General features: G+C 40.7%; 1 protein-coding gene across 3 annotated transcripts in view; it reads right to left on the reverse strand.

The window, feature by feature from the left end:
* The window catches only part of ADAM23 (ADAM metallopeptidase domain 23), a 239,490-nt gene that overhangs the window by 160,684 nt on the left and 51,942 nt on the right, over positions 1–26,864 (reverse strand). For 2 of the 3 annotated variants that reach the window (XM_067548774.1, XM_067548775.1), the window contains exons 1-2: positions 13,061–13,268; positions 11,706–11,932 (exon numbers count right to left, since the gene is read on the reverse strand). In XM_067548774.1, the coding sequence (XP_067404875.1) occupies positions 11,706–11,932; positions 13,061–13,244 (411 nt within the window). In that variant the 5' untranslated portion in view covers positions 13,245–13,268. Of the gene's footprint in view, positions 1–11,705; positions 11,933–13,060; positions 13,269–26,864 lie in introns of those variants that run through there. The other variant, XM_067548777.1, reaches the window with a different exon arrangement.

Genomic DNA, 26,864 nt, shown 5'->3' on the forward strand with positions numbered 1-26,864 from the left:
AATTGAGTTTCATGCAGATGCTTTTTATAGCTATTAAATACTGCATAATAATAATAAACAGAACCACATTTACAACAGCAACCAACTCTCTTTCTTCTCCCCAAGATCCTACCCTAAATAGAGCTTCCTATAACCAGACAGAGGAGAAAAGCTAAAGATTCCATGAACTCCACTAGCAACTTTGCTATGCTAAGAGGTGCTCTGATACTACCAAGACGGGTGCCAGTGCACGATAACTCTAAAATAGATAGTAGGTTTGCTACTACCTATCTCAATTATCTTTCCCACAAAGGAAAGTTTTTATACTTGGTGAGGTCACTGCTAGGAAACATTTTTTATGATCATCCTCAAACTGGATTCTATGATTTGGGGCCTCTAGCACAGTGGTTCCCAACCTTTTTGAGTGAAAGCCCCCCTAACTAACACTAGGTAAAACATGCGCCCCCCCACCCTCCCCAACCGTACCCTCCCCAGCCATAAACACATATAACCCCTGTAAATACATATGATAACACTAAATTACATTAATAATAATGATAAATTATTCTTACCTGTTCCGTGCACACTGCACCATCTTAGTGAGAACCCTGGGAGGCGTGGGGTAAGGGGGTGCTGTGGTGCAAGGGGCTTGGGTGGCTGCTTCCTGAGGGGGGGCACAGCTGCACCTCCACTACAGCGGCACAGAGCTCAGGGCTGCAGCTCAGTCAGTGGAGCTGCTTCTCTCCCATCGGCACAGGATTCAGGGGAGCTGCTGCACCCAGGAGGTGTGGGGCTTGGGGGATGCTCTGGCACAAGGGGCATGAGCTGCTGCCCCCAGGGGCAGCTGCTCCTTCGCTCCAGTGGCATGCAGCTCAGAGCTGTGGCTCCCTGGGGGGATTGCTTCTCTGCTGCAGCTGGGCACCTGGCAGGCATGGGGCTCGTGAGGGCTGCTGCGCCCAGCCGGCACAGAGCTCGGAGTGGCTTGACTGGACCTTAATATTACAGGAGCTTCATGAACCCCTTGTAATCTTTGGCGCCCCCCAAGGGGGTTGGGGACCCCAGGCTGGGAACCACTGCTCTAGCAGATTGCTTTCCATCAGGTGTATGTTGACAATACTGGTGAGAAACACACACTGCACTGTCCTGTGTGTGAGGTTTTGTAGCAAAGTCACAATTTAGCTCTTACTGCTTTCACAACTTCCAGCATGATTTATCATAGCTTCTGTTATTTTGCTGATCTGGCAATTCTATTACAGCTTTCGGTGGTTGTTTTCAATGAAGCAGGGATAACTGTACTTGCAAGAGGTACTGCTCAGGACAGAGGCTGGGTGAGTCTGAGCTTGTTCTCTTTTAGTATCTAGAACAGACAATTCAGTAGATCAGGACTCAGTCACTATAGAAGTAGAGTTTTCTTGGTTTCCTTTATCTTGCTGATGTAAGTTTTTACTAACTCCATGTGCTGTAGGAAATTTATGAAGTTTACTGCACCACCTCCAGCTTACTCTCCTGACTTTATATGTATGATCATCAGCTAGTATTCTACATTTACTAAATAATACTCCAGAAGGATAGTATCTCCAGAAGGATTTAATATTCGGAAGGGTCCTTTAAGCATTAAGTTGAGATAACCTTCCCCTACTCTTAAAAATTAATTCATTCTATAACTAAATAGTATACACAACATTGCTGTCACAGTCAGCACATGCATGCATGCTTACAACATACAGGCCATCAATGAAGGAACAACCCTAATTATCTGCTTCATATCACTAATAAGAAGATCACTTATTAGCAAACCACATTGTCATTTTGATGAATGTCAGTTCCACAAATCAAAGAAAGACACTTTTATCTTATCGATGCACATGTCCTGCTAACTCTTTATATTGCTCCACAATACTTTAAAAGAAAAAAATGAAGATGGGCAGGCAAGGGCCACTACTTTCATGTAATATAACTTGATTCAGGAGCATTTTCAGAACCCCAATTCACAGAGTAAGAAAGGGTACCTGATGTACTATGATGGTAAAAGCACCCCCTTAGCCCTTTAGGATAGATCACAGAAGTGGTTCAGATTCTCAATAAGAGAGTAAAGGCTGCAGTGATAATGGAGAAACATGTAAAGGTACAAAAAAATTCACTTGAAGTTCTCACACAAATGTCAGCTTTTGCAGAATCTAAGCTTTTCATTTTAAAAATATTATATTTCTAGCCCTTATGTTTGAAGAAAATTTTACAAGTGTGACTCAAGCATAGATGCTTTCTTCCTAGGTCTACACAGCTTTCTTCCTGGGTCTACACACAGTTCCAATGCCTCTGCTGCTGCTGAGTCTTGTCAATTTTCACTGCAAATATGCAAAACCTTGTGGGCAGTAGTGACAGTAACAATGATCAGGTTTGTTATACTCTGCTGTAGCACAGGAAAGCTACAAGCAGTAGAAGCAGGCACTAAGCTATTCACTGGAGAGGAGGTCCCAAGAATAAAAAAAACTGGAGGAATTGATTAATAGAAACACACCATCATCTTTGCTTCAGCCAGGACACTGAGATGTGACTGGTGCTGGGGGCAGGAAAAATGTTTATTTTCCCTTCCAGAAAGGAGAGAGAGGGCTAGAAAAAACTTCAAATTTCAAACACCTATTAGCTAGAAGCTACAAAAAAAAAATCGAACCTCCTCAAGTGGTCATTTCTCCTGAACTTGGTCTTATTTTAGTCTTCATATATATTACAAAAAGTGCCCATTTGCACATAAAAATTCCAATCCATCACTTAAGTCATTGAACAGAAAGGCCGTGTAGTGAATATTATTGCTACAAGGATTGCACCCAGCTGAAGATGCCACTGTTTTCTTCTGTGCTGAATACCTTGATAAGTCTCAACCATGTAGGAACTCAAGGTAAAGATACATCCAATGACAACAGCTAAAGTCCCATAGTTTTTCCCCAGGATTGTTTTATCAAGACGACAGTTTAAGCTTGAGTAAACTTTAGGCTGCACTCAGTCTGTTAAAAACGAAAGCCTGAGGTCTTAGGTTGGGTGTGTCTCAGCCTCACATCTTGTAAGCAGGGACACTTAGGATAAAAATATAGCCCTAAAGCTGGCTGAGATGATCTCTTCAATTAAACATAAGCAGCTATTGTATATCCTTGACCGAAGAACGGTACTCCTCTATCTAGGAAGGTAATCCTCTTCAACAGAGCGCACAGCTTCAGAAGGGACACACATGGAGCAGTGAGGGACGAAGGGAACACCTACCAAGCCAGCCAGATCAGCTGAATTAACCCTGGCAATCAACGGGGTGACACAGGTCGTAGCCAGATCGCCCTCAAACCTGAGCAGGCAGTGTCTCAGAAGACCTAATGTATGAGGTTTTTTGTTGTAGAATTCTCTTAGCAATCTGAACTACTCTTTCTGCTACTCCATTCCCTTGTAGCTGCAAGGTGCTGAAAGTAATATTGTATTCCAAAGTTGTACTGCATTCCAACAGCTTGGAATTCATAGCTGGCAAAATGTTGCCCTCAGCAACTATTTCTTCTGGAATTCAAGAACAAAAGCCTTTTAACTTCTCTGTGAGCTACTGACAGTCTAATGAGAAGAAAAATGTCTACCAATCTAGAAAAAAAGTCAATGGCTATTTGATAGGTATGTCCCTTTTTCTTCACATAGGTCAAGTGCTAATTCTTTTCCAAGGACTACCAATTAATACTGAGTATGAGAGGCTCTTTGGATTGTCTTTCTGGCCACTCTAAATGACATACTTCTGTCATGTTTTAAGACTTGTCCCATGCTGGGACACCACATATTCTGGCTTGCTCCTGTCATTTTGTGAGACTCTGATGTGTCTCATGTATTCTTCACAATGAATCATCTTTCAAGGACTATAGGATAACACAATTGCCATATACTGTCAGCTTTGGTGAGTTCTTCTATGATTGCACGGAAGTCACGGGCTAGATGTAGGACCTTGATAAAAAACTGCAAGCTATGTCTTACAATCCTGGATACAGTGGAAGGTTGTGAATCAGCACTAGTGTATATTTTAATCAGTTCTAATATTGATTGGGAGGCTAGCAGGCCATTCAAAATGGTACCCACATGTAATTCTATATAACTGCAAGCTTCTGCAGAATCTTCGTAACCAACAGGACTCCTTGATAAGGCTCAGCCACCACTATAAACTTCTCTGGAGCACATTTTACAATAGGTGTAAATCTCACCAAATGGACTAGCAATCTCTAGCATGTAAGAGGCACCCTATCTGGGTCTTTACTATTTCTTAATGGAGACAGTGGATTGTGATCTGTGAAGCTTAAAAATACCAAGACCCTGCAAATATCTTGTGAACTTACAGTCAAATGTTCTCTCTCTATCTTTATATATTGGTCCAGGAGTCTAAAAGCCACCTGGAAAAATATGCTACATGTTTCTAATAATTTCTACATAACTGAACTGTCACCATGCCCAGATTATAGCTGCCAGCATCTGCCACAATGGCTGTAGATTTAGAAACATTTTAAAACATATAGGAATGGCGTAAATATATTTAGATCCTTAAAACCATGTTCATGTGCTTTAGCCCAGATTCAGAATCTGTTGTAAACAGCTCATAACAAGCTTGGCCTTTTGAGGATAGGTTAGATATGAATTTGCTCGATAGTTGTATCATTCCAAGAAACTGCACAGGTTCTGAATTTTTTTTTAGGTGGTGGCATTTCAACTATACTTTGACTGTCTGGATCTGCTCTCCCATCCCCCTTTATCAATCATCAAGAACTGTAGCTCAATTTTCTGTTTAGTACCTTTTCCTCTATTTTATTTTAACCCAGTAGCCTCAATTGCCATCAGAACTTATTCTAATCTTACAATACCTTTTTTCTCTAATTTAGAACAAACTAAAATGTCACCCACATATACTTCCACTCCCTTCAGGTCTTGCAGAATTTCTCTCCTTTTCCTTTGGAAGATTTCTCAGGCACTTGTGACACCAAACAGAAACAATATAAGCATTCATTTTTTGAATGGCATCATCTTGGTTGCAAGCTTGACACTTTCAGCATAAAGCAGAACTTGCCAGAATTAACTAGCTGCACCTAGATCCCAATTCAGCAGCGTAGTTACACACTTGCTTAACTTTAAACACATGCTTAAGTACCATTAAAGTCAACATACACATAAAATAATTTTACAATTTGATATATAGTATCTAAGGGGATCATTAAGGTCCTAATCATGCAAGGCGCAGAGAGTGGTCAGTACTTTGCAGGCAGTTCTCATTACTTCTCAAAATCAGGCCCTACAATTTCTTGTGCCAGCCAATTCTCCAATGGCTCATCTATACTTACAGTGTGGTAATGGCACCCGTGCATCTGCACTGCTGTGCTACCTACACCAACAAGAGAGATCCTCTCATCAGCATAAGTACTATACCTCCTCAAGAGGTGGTAGCTATGAGAAGAGAATAAGCCCTCCCATCAACATAGAGCTGTCCACACCAGAAGTTTGGCTGGTATAACTGCGTCACTCAGGGGTGTAGATTTTCCAAAGCCCTGAGCAATGTAGTTATAATGACATTAGTTTCTAATGCTGACCAAGGCCAAGCACCATACATGTAAAGCTTACAAATTTACATATATACAAATTTTACATGACAGAGTATGAAATTAATTAGAACACTTACATAAAACAAATTTAAAGCTCTTTCATTAGTGCAGTAACATTTATGAAAAGTTATAAACCTCTGGTTTAAAACTCAGGATGGGTGCCTGTTTGAGAAGGACAGCCTTAACTCTGCATTTCCTAGAAACATAGTATTTGAGGATTTTGGATTGTTTGGGATTTTTTTTTTTAAACACATTCCTCATGTTCTTGAAAGGTACTACTGCACTTAAATCATTTTTTTTTCTTTTGCTTGGAATAGTGTTTATAATGGATGAGATCATTTTCAGTCTAGTGGCAGATAAATTAGAGAAAGTTTTAATCTATGTAAAGGAGTGAAGAGCACCAGGCCTGACTGCTTAAATAGAAAACAAAGACAGGTTATTTTCTCACTGTAAAATGCTACACAGTCTCCTTGCAGGAGCACAGGCCTCCAAAGGATTTCTGAGGACTTATTTCAACTGGAACTCATTTTATTTGCATAAGGAAGCAAGTCATCATTTCATCTGCTCCTGCTTACTTTTCACATAAAAATGTATCTTCTGTACTCAGCACCTCCTTATTAATTGTAATGTTTAAATAGTGGTGCATGAGAAATTACCGTTTATCTGTACTGCAAAGGTGCACAAAGACCCAATTAGAGTCAGGGCCCCAGGGTGCTACTGCAAACACAATCCTTGCCCAATGATTTATAAATTTAAGAGCCAGATGGCAAACCCCTCCTTACACAGGAGTAGTCCTACTGACTTCAATAGAACTATTCATGTGAGTAATTTCTTACTTTATGAGCAAAGGGTTCACTGTGTGGCTCTAACTCAAGATGATGCAACAAATAAATAATAAATAAATAATATGGGGGGGGGGGGGAAGGAGGATAAGGACAACAGTAATAAGAACTTACCTTTTCCTTTCATAATATGATCTCAATGAACTTCACTACCGCCCCCGTAAGGAAGGAATTATACTCAATTTATAGATGAAGAAATTTTGGTACACATGTTAAAGTGTCCCAAGGTCAGTCAGTCAATGGCATAGATGGGAAAAGAAGCCAAAGCACTGACTCTGAATCCCCTATTCTAAATACTCCCTCCCCAGGAAAATTGATTTTCTTAAAAATAAAATAGGAATATTTTAATGTTTATAAAACACTACACTTGCATGCAACTTGCTTGGATAATACCAAAAGGAGAAGGTGAATCTAAATACCTTATAATGCCATAAAGATGTGCTATTATCCCAATCAAGAACATCTTCTATTATATATTTGATGATTTTCCAGAAATCAAATAGCCTGGCGAGCTCCTCAGCCATGGAGCCAAAGCAGCACTCAGGTACCAAAATGTTTTAAAATATTCTACTTGCTGCTTAAGGAGAAATATATTAGACATTCAGTGCTGCACTGTCTACACCTTAGAAATTCAAGATTTCATTTAGCCAAAAAGATAGTGAGGGTGGGTTTCTGTCTGGGATCAGAGAAAAATGTGGAAGATCAGAAGATAAAAAAAGATTGGGAGGCCTTACTGATAATTAGACTATTTAGAACTAATTATGGTGGCCTTATAATGAACAGATGATAAACAGAAAGATCACTGAGGGATACAAAGCCTATATAGTGCAGATGCTTGTGCATACATATATAGTAGATAGTAAATAGATTTTACAAGATACACAAATAGTACGTTCATCTGAGAAGACAATCAAATCTGCTAAAGGCTACTTTAAAAAAAATTAAGTGTGGTACTATTTTAAATATTTTTAAATGGCTGTAGTGCTCATGTGCGGTACCAGGCTGGCAGTAGTGGAGACTAAAGTCCTCTAGCCACAGAACATGTACAGCATACACAGTGGCACTGCAAGATTCCCCACACTGCACTGTGGCTGTACCTCACCCACGACTTGAAGTATGAAGCTGTTTCTTTCATTTGTCTGTTTTACTTGTATTACAGTAGCAAGTAAAGGCCCCAGGCAGGATCAGGTCATGATTGTGCCATTTACTGTAAAAATTCTTATTTAAAAAAGAAAGTCAGTCCCTGACCCAAAAAGTTTACCATCTAGGTTACAATGATAAACAGTGGATATGATATGTTGTCAGCGGTCATGCATCCACCACACAAAAATATAAGAACTGAAAGAAACCATCAGCTCATTACAACTGCACAGGTGTTGAAATGAATTGACTGTCACCGATATCCTGGGCCTTATTTATATCGATGACAAAATTATGAAGCTCTGAGCTTCATAACTAATCTTCCAGATCCACTCAATCCCTCACTATGTTTTATGTAAACTTCCATTCATAAATGTTTGGTATAATGTATATTTTGTTGTTCATATAAAACATTTGTATTTATAAAACAATTTTTCATATAAATGGATGTTGACAAATGATTTAGACCCCACACATAATTTAAGTCTCTGCAACTTAATGTTTATAGGAAATGTTTTAATTAAATCCTTTGAATTTCAGTTAAACAGCTTTCTTTTTTAGTTAGACATTCCCCTATAGCATTCACAAGCCAAGCACTACAGAATAGAAGAATCAGAAAAAGAAAACTGACTATACAAAAGACTCAAAACAGAATAAGGCGTTTTTAAATAATCTATACTGTCACAAGTGTTACCAGTAAGGACTTTATAAATATATTGGACCAAATTCTCTTCTCAGTTACACCTGTGTGATCCCAACTATTTCAACTGGATTACACCAGTATAACTGGGAGGAGATTATGACCCATTGTTTTTATCTTGACAGTATCCCTTTAATTCATATACATCTTCCAAAATAATCATTCTGTAAACACTTTATCATCAGGAAGAGATTTTAAAGAAAAAAATGCTATTTTAAAACTCCTTCTACATTGTTCTATTTCTCCTCCTTCATACACCTTTCCCCTTATACACACCCATACATCTATAAGCATTGCCTAGTGATTCAGCATTTAGGGGGCATTCAGACCCAATGCCACAGTCAACCATATGGAGAGTTCACATACCCATTATCTTCAATGGCAGCTGCACATAGAGGGCTTGCTGGATTAGGCCCTTCGTTACCAGGCACTTCAATGCCAATTACATATAGAAGATGCAATAAAACAATGCTCACAAAACAAGATTTAGGGTCACACAACTCATTAAAATGCATAAAAATATCAAATATTTATTTCCTCAACTAAAATGCACATTTTAAGAAGGCTGACACATTTGCCCCCTTGCTATTTACATCTAAATTATCAATCCTAAAAATAGATCCCTTTTTGACTGATTTTGAAAATTATTAATTTGTTTAGCACTTACAATGAGATCACTCTGTAAAATAATACATAAAAGAAATGCTGACCAGAAGGACTTCCAAAAGAAAACGGACACTTAGAAGACAAAATGCAGTAGGAAATCCAAAGGTGCATATAACTTCTTTATTTGTTGTTGTTATAATATTTGGGAGAGGTTAAAAAATACTCATTTCACATGGTAAGGGTAGTAATCTTGGCAAATTGTGACTGGGAGATTATGCATTTTTAGTGCATTTTTGTGCTGTCCTCCAATATACAAATACATAGAAGGAAGAAATAAACAAAATGTTGAGAGAGGAATTGTTGGTGGAGTAAAGAAAAAGGGCAGGATATGGGACAAGGTCCAAAATGAAAGCTAGGCTGGATCTGTCACTATCTTGGAAGTACTGATGAGCAATTTAAACAAAATGCAATGCACAAGGGAGAATCCAATGAAAGTACAGTCAATCCCTTTGCTGTGTGAAAGGGATCAAAGAAGTGGAAGTTCAGCTCCAAAAGGGCAAAAGCCCATCTGAGGGAAGAAAGCCAATGTGACATGTTCCACTTGACCTTCAAGTTTACTGAAATTCCTCTATAAGAACACTGCATAGTAGGGCTAGTCAGGTGTAGGGGGCACAACTGCATGGAAAGGAGAGCCATTCTATACAGTACTCAGCCCTGACCGTACCCATTGAAATTAATGCTAACAAGATCAGCATTAACTCCTGCATTAACTCTGCTCCATCTACACAAACCTGAGATGGAAGCTAGGGCACAGGGAGGTAAGTAATGGCATCAGATTCCTGAAGGAATACATGCAGAATAATACAAGGAGAGACTTGTAGAGGGGCTGGCTGTGTGGGTGCCCCAAGAGCTGCAAAATTTCCCCACAAATCTCAGATCTACATATTTCCAGACCTACATCCCCAAACTTTTCTGCAGGCCTGCAAACACTTTCTCCCCACGACCCTTGAGTTTCTTCCTTAACTTTTCCCTTTCTACAGGAAGTCGTGAGAGAGAAAAGAGCAAGGCCATCCTTACCAGCAAATTTGGAAGACACTAAGGCAAGAGAATAAAGAATTTCTAATGAGCAACTACACAAAGGAAATGTATTTCCAAAGTAAACTAGAAAAGTAGCACATCAAGTCAAAGGCAGGCAACAATTACAATACAAAGAGCTTTACTAATTTTGTTTATATAATAATTTGTTTTAAAACGAGGAGCTGGACAGATGGATAAATGTAGATACGTCCGGAAAGTATTCCGAATCCAGCACTGATGAAATATGTAGATTAAATATTTTCAATGTGCTAGTGTTCCCCCCTCCTTTTGGGAAACATGCCATAGTATTCCCAATCATTTATCATTCTGAGAAATACTTAAAACTTCCTAATCCCCAAAAAACCCACACACATACACAGACACTCCAACCCCAGGAGTACACACATTGGAGAATGACATTTCAATCCTGTGAGACACTATGATGTCATTTCTGCAAGTAGCATAATTGGAAAATGAGATTACTAAAAAGGGTTCCAAGAATGGGCTCACTTTTCTATAGTATCCTGGAATATTTCTGGGAATTGTATGAGTATCCATCAACACCTGCCAGGATCTTGTATTTTCTGTACTGAATTTTCTAGTAAGCACCTCTTTCCTCATTAAACCATTATCTGAGACTCAGAATAATTTTTAATGAGGAGGCCCAAATGAAATTATTTATGATTAGCTCAAAATTATATCCAGCTATAAAATGTTACACAATACATATCAAAATATTAACAAATTCATAGTTATTTAAATAAATAACATCAAGCATAAGAATTTGTTTGATATTAGTAGAAATCTAATGTAATTCAATACAAACTCTAATGCAGAAGAGTCTCAGAGCAGTATTCTATACACACATCCACCTTTTCATAATAAGGAACAGACACATCAATCTCTTCTTGCACAAATCCTCTTCACCTTCCAAAATGTTATCTTTTTAACACACAATCTAATGGCAGGAGTTAAATTTCTCCATCCTTTTTCAATGTTAAAGCATTTTTCAAGTACTATAAAATCACTTGTAAAAGATATTTTTTAGGTATATTTACTTCTAGACCTGATCATTACATAAAACCAATACCCTATTCTAAATCACAGATCAATTCCAACACAATTCTACTGACCAGCTCAGGTTTATAAATCTGTATCGGCACAAGGTAAATATTAAAGTAACATTTCTTTTTCTATTTTTAGTTATAAAAGCGTTGAGTTTCTAACTATAGACTTTGAAAACTGGCAGCTTTTTATAATTATTGTTGCTGTACATGCACTAGTAGGAAACCCGTATGTAGTTCATTTAGCTGCACTTTGATCTAACTGGTCTCATGCTTAAAAACAATGCGAGGACCTCAAACTCTTGAGTAGTCTAGGACAATTTTAAAGAGTCTTTTGCTGCTCAAGGTATCACAATTCAGAGGAAGTCAAACCAACATGATCTATATTGAGTATATAGGCCAAAAAATTGCAGAATTCTGATCCAATTCCAAACTTCCCTGAATTACAGGGATAAGTGAATTGGATCTAGAATTTCAGTTCAGGCCCATCTTTAAATTTCCACGATTATAAATTAAAAAAAAAAAAAGAAAGTGTAAACATATTCTAGATTGTTTTTTTTCCCTTTCACTTCTAAAAGTGGTGCAATGACCTCTGAAGTCTTGGTGTCCTACTGAATAAATACTCTAAAGTAATACAGTTCTACAACAGATACTATAATTTGTAAGCTAATGTACATTAACCCTCTTTTCTCCTTACCTTGTTGTGTTTCTGCTGGTGTCTTGCCTTAGTGTCCAGGATATGGTAAGGGCTTTCAGAGTCTCTGTTGATATAATAAACCAGTCTTGAAGGCAGTGTGATTTCTTTCTGGATTTCATTACTGAGACTGTTATTCTTACTGCTACTGCTGTTACTCTGTAAAAATGCATTTTCTTCATTTGCCAGTGTTCCTGCTATTCCTCCTGTAGTTTCATTCCAATGCAGAGCTGAGGAAAAAAGATGCCAACCATAAACTAAAGTGCAGAATGTGTCTCTCCATAAAATGAAGCTATAGATTTGGTTTGCTGTATTCCAATGTATTATTCGCTTAAACAGAAATGATAGCTTGCTCATTAATGCAGTATGTTTGATTTATTTTTACACTTTAAATATTTTTCTGCTAGAATGTATTATTTAAATTCATGTACATTTTCACATGCCATCACAGATGTTAAGTATTTTAAAGTCTTTCATCTTTAAGTGGGGGAAAAAAATATCTTAATGGACATGCAGTCCTCCCTTACACTTCTCTCTGCTAGTCTGGCTGCACGCACACACACTATGCTGTACTGAACCATACATACATCTGTGAAACTGCTGGGAACACTCGCCATACTCCTAAGACAACTTGAGTCCCAAGTCCATGTGCACTGAATGTTAATCGATTCCCCTTACATAATGGGGAATTTTCCCTATTCCTGTAAGTTTAAGAATGCCAAGAGCACTTCTCCTGGCAGGCAGCATTCCAGGGTTTGCCTGCTCAAACCCCCATTTCCTTTCTGTTCATTTTCAAGGTATATGGTATCAATCTGGTAAGCAATATAACAGCAGTAATAATAATGGCATCTTGAAAATAAGTGCATCCAGCATTCTGCATTTAATTTAAATGCCACTCAAATGAAACCAAACCTTCAAAAACGTACTGTATTTTCAAATATGTTCTCCTACAAACATCCCAAAATACCCTCCCAAACATTTTTTCACTGCTTCAGCAATGCATTTTATACATACCCCTCTCCTCCATTTCCTCAAAAAACAAACAAACAAACAAAAAGGAATAAAGGGTTTAAGGAGGATTTGGGTTTTTAACTGGATACATACTCCCGCCCCAAGAAAAAGGGAGACACTGAGTGTGGAAATAGTTATGACAATTACTATTAAATGCAGAAAACAGACTGGCATGGAAGGTTAGTAGGATGGGTGAAATGGATGGATGGACAGATCTCTCTTACACACCCACACACAGAGATGGGCAGATCCGCCCCCCCCCCCCCGCGCGCGCGCGCGCACAAACACACACACACCAGCCCCCGTGTCCCCGGTGCCGCCAGCCCCAAGGGCAGCTTTCTACCCACCGGTGGCTGCAGCAGCTCCCCAGGGCGGGGGCCGAGCGGGGCCGGAGAGGAGCAGCAGCCCCAGGAGCAGCAGCGGGAGGCGGCTCGGCAGGGGCGGCAGCCAGCCCCTCGGGCAGAAGGCGGCTTCGGGGAGGCTGCGGCTGTCGAGGGGCTGCCGCAGGGCGCTGCTGCCAGGAGGCTTCATGGCTCATAGCTCCCGGGGCACGGCTCTCACACGGACTGGGGGGCGGCCGCTGCCGGGGAGCGGGCTGCCCCTCTGCGACAGGAATCACAGCTGTACCGCCAACCTCATGCTGGCCCCGCTGGGGGGACTCTGGCGCTGTCCTGAGGGGGCAGCTTCCCGCCCCCAGCCGCACTCTCCACACCGGCTCCCGCCCGCCGCTTGGCTGTAGCTGACTGAACTGAAGGTGAGCGGCCGGCGCACGCACGCGCGCGACTCAGTTCCTTCTAACCCCCCCCCCAACTCTCCGTCGCTGGCGCGCGTGCGCCGGGGGGCTGGGAAGGAGCGGGTGGGGTGCGCACGCGCGCACCCGCTCGCCGCTCCCTCCCACCTGTTCGATTTGCGGTGCGGCGGCGCGAGCCCGCTCCTCTCCACCGAGAGTCGCAACTGTCGCTGCGCGCGCTCGCACCAGGGCGGGGAGCGCCTCGCGCGCAGAAGCGGGGAAGAGCGAGCGCAAGGCACTGTGCCTTGTGCTGGCGGGACGCATCCGTGCAAATGCAGCAGCAGCAGCGGACCCAGCCGCAGCACAGTGCGCCATGCCAGGTGGCGATGGGGCCCAAGTCCTGCGCGCGGTCCCTGTCTTGTAAACCTCCCAGAGCCTGCTGCAGGGGCGGGGAGCCATGTCACGCTTTGAACGGGCACCTCTGCTTCCGCTCCCCAGGGCTCTGCCCGCCTGCCTCAGGCTGGTGGCTCACAGCAGGGATTTACCGGTTGCCTTGAGAAAGGGTGAGCGCTGGATTAGGAATCAAATTGGACACCAACGTCTACTGGTTAAGTGAAATGAAATGGGCCATCTTCTGATCCTGCAGTGCAAACAGAAAGGTTCCTTGTAGCCGCTTAGGACTAACTGGAGAGAATGGGAGAAGTTGTATGGCCTGTGCAATGCAGAAGCTCAGGCTGGAGGATCACAATGATCTCTTGTCCCCTGGGAATCTATGACCCAAGCCAACTCATATGTCAGAATGTCAGATTTGTATAACTTGGGTTCCTTCCTCATTGGAACGAAACCAAATGTGCTGAAAATTCTTGGCAAACTGAATATTTCATTTGCAGAAATGCTGGAACACAGTTTCTAAAACCAAATATGAAAGTGACATTCTTGTCTGTGATCAGCAGTGGTGACAAGATTCCCAGCCTCTGCGGCACCAAGGTCAGGCCACTATGCAGCTTGCCCTGGGGCCAGGGACCCTAGAGCTTCCAGAAACCCAAACTCCCTAGGCTCCTCAAGTCCTGATGCGGAGCCAGCAACTTTAATATTTTCGTTAAAAATGCTCAGATGCTGGAAGGATGAGTGAAGAGGAAGAGCATAAAATATATGATCTTCAGTGGACAGTAGATGATCCTGGTAGAAATATATTAATCTTTTTTTGAAAAATATATATTGAATGAAGATAAGAAAGCCACACATGCAGCACCTGGTTTTGAATGAAAAGCATTCAATGTCATGGAAAACACATAAAAGGCCACACTACAGTCCTTACCCAAGCAAAATACTCGTGAACTTCAATGAGCATTATGACTCGGGACTGCAGGACCGGGCACAAACGGTATGCAAATAGCTCGCTGTTTATGTGGCCAATGATTAGTTAAATTAAATCACTGCAGATACAATATAATTTGATCAATATTCAAGTGTTCAACATTCAGACATTATACACTGCACTGAAATTAATAGACATAACATGACCTACAGAGAAGGGGACAAAATATCTTTGGAGAGGAGTTTAACATATATTTACTTTAAAAAATAAAAGCAAGCTTTAACAACTTTTATAAATCCCTTTATATTTCATAACTGTCATCTGATCAAGCAGAAATAGGTAGAAGTTGTTTGTTTGCTTTTAAAAGACAGATCATACTCCCAAAACTGAGATCTACAGAGAAGGTATAGATTAATGCTGATACTGACTAATGAGAAGTTTTAGTTGTAATTGGAGGAAGGAAAGGTTTGTCAGGACTGATGAATTGGGAATATTTTTTTAACTCAGCTATGGTTCTAAAATATTTTATTCCAATGGCAAAATCAGTATTGGACAGTGGTTTCTCTCCACGATGAAAACTTCAAACAAGGGAGGCAGAGTTGTTCAGTGGATAATGCACTGGTCTAATATCAGGAGATCAAGGCCTGGTCTACACTGGTGGCTTAATTCGAATTAAAGTCCCTTAATTCGAATTAATTACTCCCACGTCTACACTTGTGCATTATTAATTTGAATTAAGGAGCCTTTAAAATCAAATTAATAAAACCACCTCTGCAAGTGGATTAGCACCTGAAGCGCATCAGTTAATTCGCATTAGTGTGAGTGTGGATGCAATGGGACTTAATTCGAATTAATTGGCCTCCAGATGATCCCATGATCCAGGTATCCCATGATGCCCCATTTCAGTACCCTCCCACAAAGCAGTCCTGGGAAGATTTAGATCTTCATTTCCTGCAGTGAATGGGTTTAAAATCCAAGCTGCAATCACCCCTCCCCCCCCCCCTGCACAACAAGCCCGTTGCAGTTTGTCTCTTTAAGGGTTTGAAAATTTCACTCCCCCTTTCCCCGCGTGGTGAATGCGTTTTAACTGCCCAGCAAGCCCTTGGCAGTTTGTCCCTTTGAAAGTTTAGCCCTTTAAAGTTTGTCCCTTTGAAAGATTTCACCACCCACGCCCGTCCCTGCGTGGTGAATGCGTTTTAACTGCCAGCAGTGCGAGGAAATTCTTTGCTACATTGCTTCAGAGGCCAATCATGGAAATTGATACTTTCTTAAGAGTTTATTCACAGTGCTACATGTAAATACATTATATTGTGCTTTCCATCAGTGAAATGGAAACATTTGTATCACTGTATTAGTATACTAACTGACTCCCTTGTTATTTATCTTACATTCTACAGGCACCTGTAGAATCAAAATCAAAGGCAAGCAATATACAGAGGGTGGTAGGGGGAGCATAAAAGGCAAACAGCATACAGGTGGGGGGCTTCGTTTGGTGAAGGGGAAAAATCAAAGGCAAGCAATATACAGGGGGTGGTGAGGGGAGCATAAAAGGCAAACAGCATACAGTTCTAAAGTAATCCAGGATAAGATGCGATGTATTTGTCACGGTCAAAATGAGAGCATAGTACAGCTGGCTCCATGTGCCTGCAGCAATGGCAATCGGGGGAGTAAAAAAACAGCTGTTTGTTTGGGTTGGGGGAAGCAGCGCTGCATCCTGGGATGATGACACTCATCACAACAGCCTCTATGGTTAGTTGCACTGTGGGATAGCTTCCCACATTGCACTGCTTTCTAATTCAAATTAAGGCTGGCCAATGTGGACGCAAGAAACCAGCACAAACACTGTAGTGTGGACAGTCTGCAGCACTTTCTATAAATCGCTTTCTGTAATTCGAATTAAGCTCATTCAAATTAGTGCTGCAGTGTAGACATAGTCCTAGGTTCTATTCCTAGTTCTACCACTGACTTGCTATGTGACTTTGAGCAAGTAACATTGCCTCTCTGCCTCAGTTTCCCCATCTGTATAAAGGGGCCAATGACACTTGCCTTCCTTTGTAAAGCAATTTGAGAGCTATTCTGTAAAAATATATATATAACTTCTATTATTGGTATGGTAGGAGTCACCAGAGAGCACTGTTACAATTCCTACAAATTCTTTTTCTAAATGCACAAGTAATTTTTCAGTCTTTGATGAAATCCTGTAATTTTTTTGTTTTGTTTTGTTTTGTGGTAGTCCTTAGAGAAAATCTGTGGCAAATAGCAGAGAGTTTGCTCTATGCTTTATTCTGTATATTTGAAGGTAATTATTGGAACACAGTGGTTTCTTGAGAAAAGGGCATTGGTGTGGGGGGTGAGATTTCTGGAATACAGGAGCACCTGTGTGGTGTTTTTGTGAGTGCCCATTTCCTCTGAGCATCAGGAAATGCATCTATTACAGCCCTATTCTAAGAAATGGCATAAGATGGAATAAAGTAGTTCCAGGGTATTGTCACCAGTCAAAACAGAAACTTACATTCATCATGAAAAATAAACACAGAAAACAAATTTAAACTTTTTACACAAACCAAGAGTTCATGCCAATCAACTGCACCCCTCAACGTACTGAAATTCCTTGGAAAAAGGGGTCTGAAGGAAACATCGGGCACACAAAAATAAAGTGACTACAGTTGCCCCTTTGGCTCAACCAGTTAGCCAATACTTGTGGCCTTGCCAGGTTGTTTCTCTTAGGAGAAGAAATTGATAACACAAGTCAGGCATACTCTGGTGCAATCCTGTTTATTTAGAAAGAATGTACACGAAGTCCTGTTTCCCTGAACACAGCAGGAACAACCAACAGCTGGCAGTTTTGTTCACTGTGCAAGTTCTACGCCCCAAAGAGCTCTGTCACACTGCTCCCTCTCAAGGCCACACTCATAACTGCCTCTCTCACTCCCTGCTTGCATTTTTGGCTTTCTGCCTCTCCCACACACAGAGACAAGGTGGATGAGGTAGTATCTTTATTGGACCAATTTCTGTTGGTGAGAGATACAAGTTTTTAGGTTTATATATAGAGCTCTTCAGTCTGGGAAACTTACTCAGAGTGTCGCAGCTAAATACAAGATCTCTTCCCCACACACACAAACACAGGTTGCCAAAGACAACCCGCTAGCCCCTGTACGTCCAAAAAGGGAACCTCTCAAAGTTTAGCTTCTGATCAATGGCTTCTATTGTTTTCAGTCACCAGTGTAAAAGGGACTTAATTGGTGTTTCCATTTAGTCTGAAAAATACATTTAGCACAACCATCGGCTTTAACCAGGTCTGGTATCCTCTATAAAGAAAGACTCGCTTGACGGCAGCCATTAACACCTTCTAGCATAACAAAACCCCCTAATTTAGCTCTGTCCATCCTTCAATGAAGCTTAAAATGATGATGACCCTGAAGGATTTATTTCCCAGACAGAAAGAAAAAAAATCATTTAAGAAATTAACATTTATACAAGTTTAGCTATTTACATAGCATCTTTCTATCATGACATTTCACATCACTGAGCCAAATTGATTTCACTTCCATCCTTTGTAAAATGCTTTAGAGGTATGGATGAAAAGTGCAAAATACGAGCCAGGTATGATTATTATTATTATTAGAAACTTTTAGTCATACAGCCCTTTTTAGAACAGTCATAGCAAACCTCAAATGATTCTCTCCCCCTCACCCGCACAAGATGCTATAGAAAAATGAAAAAGTGAACTACAAAAAACAATGTAAAATGATACAATAGCTGAAAAGACATAAGTTCTGTAGACCTCCAGCCATACTGGGAATATAGAGGGGCCAGGAGGAGGGGAGAGCATGAGGTGTCCTCAAGAAGACTTCTTGTGCCTCCCCCTCAGGTGCCCAGTTCTTGCCAGCTCCAGGGAGCAGAGTTAAGGTTGCATGGAAGGACTAGTATATGTATACCCTCACAGTATTTCTAGTGTTTCAGAGGTTTAAATAAAAATGAATTCTACTTTCTGGAAGCAGACAAGGCATTGCTGGTCAAGCTTAACTAAGTTTTTGGCCAGTAAATTAATATATTTAAATCAGACCAGATTTCTACTGAAGTCACACTATTGAAAATATATTTTCAGCTTATTCATTATTGGGCATATGCTAGATCCCTGATGCTGGGCGTTCATTCAACATGCGGAAGGTGTTTGACCAGGTAGAGTGGAGATAATTTTAAATTATTGGGCCAGGCTCCAAGATGTAGCAGAGCAACACGAGGTGCAACTGAGAATGATGGGAGCCTGGGGGATTTTCCACCATTTTTCTATCTTCCAATCTTGAAGGCTGCCAGGTGCTGAGGTGGCCTAAATGCAAGATAGAGCAACCTCAGAGCTGCTCTAATTTCCACCAGTGGGTAATAGCTTCCAAACAGCTATTCTGCTGGTCCGGATTTCTGGAGTAAATTTTGCTCTGTCCTTTGCACCATCTACTGTGACACCTCCCCAACCTGCCCCAGAATCCTTTCTACACCAGAAAGGCCAAGCATGCAAGGGAAATATTCAGATGCTGCCTTAGTACTTAGTGTCTGTAGTCTACAGGGAAAAACAGTATTCTTGGCAGGTCTGATGTCATAGAAATCCTAGAAGGACTGGGAGGATCTTAATAGGTCATCTAGTCCAGTTCTCTGCACTTATGGTAGGACTAAGTATTATCTAGATCAATAGTTCTCAACCTTTCCAGGCTACCATAGCCCTTTCAGGAGCCTGATTTGTCATGTGTACCTCCCCACACCCAAGTTTCACCTCACTTAAAAACAACTTGCTTACAAAATCAAACAAAAAAATACAAATGTGTCACAGCTCACTATTACTTAAAAATTGCTTACTTTCTCATTCTTATCATATAATTACACAATAAAGCGATTGCAATATAAATAGTGTACTTATAGTTCAGTGTGAAATTTGAGCCTGTTTTTTCACTTGTGAGCCTTGTGTGAAGCTGGAGCCCCAGGTGGCAAGACTAAAGCCCAAACCGCGCTGCCCAAGGCTGAAGGATGTAACTTAGCTTTGTGGGGCCCCCTGTGGCATGGAGTCCGGCGATTACCCTACTTGCCACCCCCTAATGCTGGCCCTGAACTTGCCTTCAGCCTAAACCCATCCCTTGACCCGCCCTGAGGGTCAAAACCCCAAGGTTGAGAAACACTGATCTAAATGAGTTGAGTACCCCCTGGAAGACCTCTGCATGCCCCAGGGGTACATGTACCCTTGGTTGAGAACCACTGATCTAGATCATCCCTGACAGGTGTTTGTCTAACTTATTCTTAAAATCCTCCACTGATGGACATTCCACAACCTCCCTATGTAATTTATTCTAGTACTTAACTTCCTAACTATGGTATATCATAGTCTGTAGTATCTTTCACATAGCTTACTGCTATCGGACCTATTAGCATTCTTGGTGGGTTCAACTTTTTCTTAGATTTCCTGGACTCTTCACAGCCGCCTTCTCCTCTTCTATTCCCTCAGTGCCCAGCTGCCCCCAGCAGCAACTGTGGCCCACTGGTCACATTCAACTCTTACTTTCTATTGCACTAATTCTCCATTCAACTTTTACAACAGAAAGTAACTGTTAAGAGTGCCCTGAGAGGCACACCGGGTAGGTAGTTTTAAAACTGATCCTTGGTTCCTCCCAGTAGATGACCCAGCTAGACTCCGTAGTGCTTGAAAGCTGAATCTAAAAGAAAGCTGCTGGAACAATCAGAATCCAAGCACCCCACGGAGAGAACAGGGGATCTGAACCTCAAAGAATAAGCAATTGAATAAACAGGTTGTATGCACAGTTATTGTGTAGAAATATATGTCAAGTAAGATCTTTTATGTAAGCTTGTAATGTTTTGAACTTGATGGTCATTAGGAGACATGTATACAGGTTATGGTTATGGAAGTTCGCATGTGTATAAGTGTAGAAAATTCTAATTGTAACCTGGATGCAACAGCAGCATCACCTCACAAACGGGGTGAAGTAATCAGGCTGGGAATGTCATCACCCAGTTTACAGAAACAAACTAACTACAAACACCTAGCATTGTACAATCTAGGGAAGGACAATGGTAGACCATTACATTTATGGAAAGACATCGGAACTGAAAAGAAAGCCCCAGTCTTGGAAAACTAAGGAAGAAGGGAGTTTGCCCCACTCAAGTATAAACGTGTATTACCATAGGTTATGGGAAAGGGGAAAAAAACTTGCAAACCTTGTTTAAAAAGGAAGAGAATTTGAACTGAAGGCTATCCAGAAACTGAGGGCCAGCATCATAGGATATGTGTACGCTGTAATTAAAAACCTGTGGCTGGTCCATGCTAGCTGACTCAGGCTCAAACGGCTCAGGCTGTGGGGCTGTTTAATTGTGGTGTAGACATACCCTATGATGCTGGCTCTGGATACCGGTTTTTGGATAGCCTTCACTTAAAATCCTCTTCTTTTTTTAAGGGGTGACAACACAGAGGGAAAAGCCTAAGTGCCTGGTAGTTAAGAATTAGTGGAGATGGATTTAGGGGAACTCGGGATCAGAGAGCATTGTTGAGGTCACCCTGCAAGGAGTAACTAAGCTGGTTGAAGCTGGGGTTGAGACCTTTATGTTTGCCGGCTGACTACTGGTGTCAGAGCTCTGAGCCCTAGCGGCATAGCATTAAGACACCCAAAGTTACAAGGCACATGGTGACAGAACTTCTTACTGGTCTGGGTGATCCCCAAAACATCACAACTGCCATGTCTCTATTTCCAACCAGATGTCTGGATTGAGTTTCACTTTTCTGAAAAAATAAATTGAGAGCAAACAGGCAAATAGTTCACAATCCACCTTTTAAAAAAATCACCTAAAACTATTTCTTGAATGGACTGTCATTTAAATAACTCTCATGATGCAGTAGAAGGTGTTATACACAATAGCAAATGAAGCCCTTTATCCAAATACTGCAATATTTGACTTCACTGGAAGTAAGAGGTATATCTGTCTCCACCCTTCTCTAAATCATAATTTCATTTCCTTTACAGATTGGTTGTTTGGAGTAAGGGGAGGGGGCAACAAATGGTATCCAAAACAGTATGTATAAAAGGAAGAAAAGGATAATATATTGTTCAATAAATCTATAGAAAACATTTAATATATTAAGAAGATACAGAGCCAGATCTCAACTGTTGTTTAAATTAGCAGAGCTTCATTGAAGACACCAACTGAGGATGTGGACTATAAACTTAGGTACTATCCAGTTCCTTTTAAGTGCCTCTAACCTCTCCTAATGCTGTCCAGCATTCCCAGAATAAACTATCAATATGATGAATATTTGCTAAGATAAATATAACTTCAAAGGGAGAGCACAAAATTAACCTGTTTCTTTGTACTTGTTCTATGACTCCAGGAGTCAGAAAACCTTCAAGTTTATTTCAGAGAGAAATTTAGCTTTTAAGCTCTCAGCACGCATTTCACCCAACAATCTTTAGCATCCCAAAATAGGTATGTTTTATTTTGGTGCATGACTCGTTCCTTCAGCAATAATAAAGATGTTTCTGCTTTCCTTTTTGATCTTCCTTCTTTATTTTTGGTAGTTTCCTCCTCCTAGCCTGAGTCTGCGTGTTGCATGCAGTTCCAGGAATAGATGGATTTTCTCACCTTCATATAGCAATTTCTCTTGGTTCTCAACTCTCTTAATACTCTCTTCCCTGTTCCAGGAATTATTTTCTTATAACTGTTTATTTAGAAAAAATAAGCAATTTTACAAATCACCACACAAATCGTGGCATAGTAGCAGTAGTGTTATTATTTATTTGCTTGAGTACATGGAATCCCCATAAAGGGCCCCATTGTGTCAGGCAGCAGGTCTCTGCTCTAAAGAGCTCACAATCTAAACATATGATGATAGACAACAGGTGGAAAAGAAAGAAAAAAACCAGGTGGGTTGACAGGAAATCTGAAAGCATCAGAGGTAATATCCCACTCTTGGGATTTCTCCCTTATCTAGATCTACAGTGAAATCTATAATAGTTTTCAATATAAATTGTGTCTTCCTTGACATTCATTTTACCAAAATATTTCCAACAAAGTCCACTTGACCCAGCAATTCCTTGCCACGAAGCACTCCAAGAATCTGTAGGTCAGATTCTCAGCTCACATTAGTCCCATTATCTGGTCGTCCAATGTGTTAGTTTGTTTGTTTATAACAATGCAGATACAACTAAATAAATGCTTTAACTAAGTCTAGGAACTTCTTGACTTTAAAATTTATAATAAAAATATACCAGCCAAGCAATGGTGAACACTGGAAATAACCTCACCCTATACACCCGTCAATTCTTATACATCCCATCCTCCACAAATCCAGAGGATTAAGATAGATATTTGCAATAACAAATGCAGAATCTCCTCACACAGATTATAGCTCCCTATCAAAGCAGGTGGTTTCAGATTTCCCAACTGTAAATTTTATCATCAGGCAATAATTTTTAGCCAAGCTATACAGTGGCTCATTCTTTTGTGCTGTAGAACCCTGGATTGGCTCCAGCTGGAAGCAGAATTGGTTGCTCTTTTACCCCTTCTCAATGTGCTTCACTCAGACTACTACCAATTCCCTAAAGAGCAATTAACAATTACCGTTGCATCTAGAAATACTTGGCGTACTACATCTACTAAATTTAAAAATCACCTCTTCCATACCAAGGCCTCTACCTGTGGTAACTCAAAACTCTATACAGCAGGAAACACCATCGTTTGGCAGACTGGATTATCAGCCAATTTACTGAAAATGATATCTTCCTACTTTTTACAGCATTAAAAGAACATTATCCAGATTACCAAGACCTACGGCAACACGATATGCACCCCAGGCCAACGAATTTGAATTAAATATGGATTCAGTAATAAAGAAATGGGAGGAGGAACTGGGCCAATTATTCTCTTCTAACCAATGGAAACAAATTTTAAGCAGTGCTCTGAACTGCTCCTTGGACTTCCAGTTAAGGTTAATCCATCAGAAAATCATAGACCCCTCTCTGATGGTTCAAAACAGATGCTGCTAAATCAGACAAATGCTGGCACTGTGATTTAGCAGCTGCTAATTAAACCCATCTGCTTTGGGAATGCTCCTACACCTGTATGTTTTGGGCAGAACTTAATTACAGAGTTATTTTTTTCCTATCAAATAAAATTGTGTTATAAGATAAACATGTAATTTTAAACTTAATGGATGTTAATTGGAAGCTGGATAAATATGAAAAACTTTGGCTCAGCAGATAACTAATAAGTGCTAGAAGATTAGTGCTATAAACATGGAAATCCAAAAAGCAACCAACAATTAGAGATTGGAGAACAGACATCATAAACTTGGCCACCATAGAAAAAATTATATACCATAACAGAAATACCCAAGGAAGTCTCAGAGATATGGGATGCTTTCCTGGAAGTATATGAATGATCCTATTAAATGTAGGGGCCTACCCTTGCCTCTGCCTCTTCTCTCCCCACTTCCTTCCCTCCCCTTCTTTTTTCCCTTCTTTGAAGTTTGCTTCTTTTCTTTATCCTATTCTAATTTTTTTTCCAATTTCTCTGTACATAAAATAAGAATAAGGCAGGATAAGATTTAAAACTAATAGAATTTTTATAAACAAATTTTGTTTATTTGTAAACTGTAATACAAATAATTTATTTATATTTTAACCATTCATATTGTATATAATCAAATGTTACAAGTACGTTAGATAGCAAATAATTTATGTATAGTTTGTTATGTGTGGTTTTTTTAATCTATCTATAGATTGATAAGATAGATATAAAGTAAAAAGTTAATAGGAAAAAATAGGCTTTGCAGCATGCCCTAAAGGTCAACAGATTTGGGCTATTTAAGACCAAGGGAAAGAGAAAGCATCTCAAAGGTCTTTTGAGCTCCTGAAGTCTGCCAAAAGTACTCCCACTGATCCCAACTGTAGCTGTATCTCAAGCAGAGAGAAGCAGTTTCTCAAGTCAGCTGATCCTAAGTCACTTATGATTGTATAGCTCAAAACCTACACTTCAAAAACCAGCTGGGAATCCTCTAGTGACCAAGTGCAGCTCATGGAGCAATGGTGTAATGAGCTTGTGGTGAGATATCCCAATTAACAAGACGGCAGCTGCATTCTGTACCAACTTCAGTCTCTGAACAGTTTTAAGGTGTAGCCCCATCAAGAATCCATTGCAGTAGTTTAATCTTGAACTAACAAAGGTAGCAACATCTGCATCCAACAGAAGCATTGACAGCCGCCTGAATAGTTCCAAATGAAGAGAAACAGCCCTGAATGCTGCCACTATCTGATTCTCCAGCACTAGCTAGGCTATTCCTGGACCTCAGAAAGTAAAATCAAGTTACAAAAGGCAGACACGCACCTTCAATGAGGGTGGTAGATACAATCCTCACCTTATCTTCTAGTTGTGTTTCCCACCCTACCATGATTGCTCGTCTTATCTGGACTGAGGATCAGCCGAAGTCTCCACAGTGAGAGATACTTCCAGAGGGGGAGCCGTGTTAATCTGTATACAGCAAAAACAACGAGAGTTCTGTGGCACTTTAAGGACTAACAAATTTCATTTTAGCAGGCTCAGCTCACTTTGTCAGATGCAGAGGTAGAAATGAGAAACATAGGATCATCATATACAAGTGCATAGAGAACAATGGGGGAGGTGGATGAAAGCCGGGTACTTGAGGTCTAATGACAGTCATTGAGTAGGAGGTGAAAATGGGTGAGCAAAGCAATTTACCTCTTGTAATGAGAGAGCCGTTCCAAATCTCTGTTTAAACCCAGTTTGAATGTGTCAAGTTTGCAGATCATTTCTAACTCGGCAGTTTCTCTTTGAAGTCTGTTTTTGGAGTTTTTTTGGAGAAGTATGGCAACTTTCAGGTCAGTGACAGTGTGCCTGGGAGATTAAAGTGTTCTCCCACTGGTTTATGGATGTTATTATTTTTTATCGTCTGATTTGTGTCCATTAATCCTTTTGCGTAGTGATAGTCCAGTTTGACCAATGTACATGGCAGAGGGGCATTGCTGGCACATGATGGCATATATAATATTAGTGGATGTACAGGTGAATGAGCCCCTTATGGTGTGATTGATGTGGTTAGGACCAGTGATGATGTCACTAAAGTCGATGTGTGGGCAGAGCTGACAATGGGGTTTGTTGCAAGGATGGGTTTCTGGGCTGGATTTTTTGTAGGGTGTATAGTTGCTGGTGAGTATTTGGTTTAGGTTGGGGGGCTGTCTGTAAGCCAGGATGGGTCTGTCGCCCACTACCTGAGCGAGAGACGGATCATCTGCTAGGATAGGTTGTAGATCTTTAATGATGTGTTGGAGAGATTTTAGCTGGGGACTGTAGGTGAAGACTAGTGGGGTTCTGTTGTTTTCTTTGTTGGGTCTGTCCTGTAGTAGGTGACTTCTGGATACCCGTCTGGCTCTGTCAATTTGTTTCTTCACTTCTCCAGGTGGGTATTGTAGTTTTAGGAATGTTTTCATAGAGATCCTGTAGGTGTTTAGGATGCTAAACTACAGTAGAACCTCACCAGCTGGCATTTACCTAATCCACACAATCCATATTTGCACCCAAAAATGGCAACCTTTCCCAGCAAAGATTTGCTCTGAGGGATCGGAGCAAATTCGGTTGTATCTTAAGGTGTGGCTGTAGACAATGGATCGTGTAATGTGTCCAGGGTGTATTGCTGTCAGTTGGTTTTCGGTATAGGGTGGTATTAATGTGGCCATCCTTTATTTTTATTGTAGTGTCCAGGAAGTGGATTTCTTGTGTGGACTGGTCCAGGCTGAGGTAGATAGTGGGATGGAAATTATTGAAATCCCAGTGAAAATCTTCGAGGGACTCTTTCCCGTGGGTCTAGATGATGTGGAGTGGGTCCTATAGGAATTTAAGGAAAAATCTCTGTCTTCTAATAAAAGTTAGTCTTCCTTTAAGCACCCAAACACTTCTTCCCATGCAGCCAGAGAACTAGATCTTGTAAAACACAAGACAGCTTTTTCCTAAATTGGTCAATTGTGTAGAAGGTAGATGGAAGAAACAAATTCTTCTGCTGCAGATAGAATGTAAATGAGACATGTTCAGGTAATGA

The sequence above is a fragment of the Emydura macquarii genome, unplaced genomic scaffold (assembly GCF_026122565.2).
Source record: "Emydura macquarii macquarii isolate MOO-44397 ecotype Brisbane River unplaced genomic scaffold, CSIRO-AGI_Emac_v2 contig_1253, whole genome shotgun sequence".
NCBI classification, from domain to species: domain Eukaryota; kingdom Metazoa; phylum Chordata; order Testudines; family Chelidae; genus Emydura; species Emydura macquarii.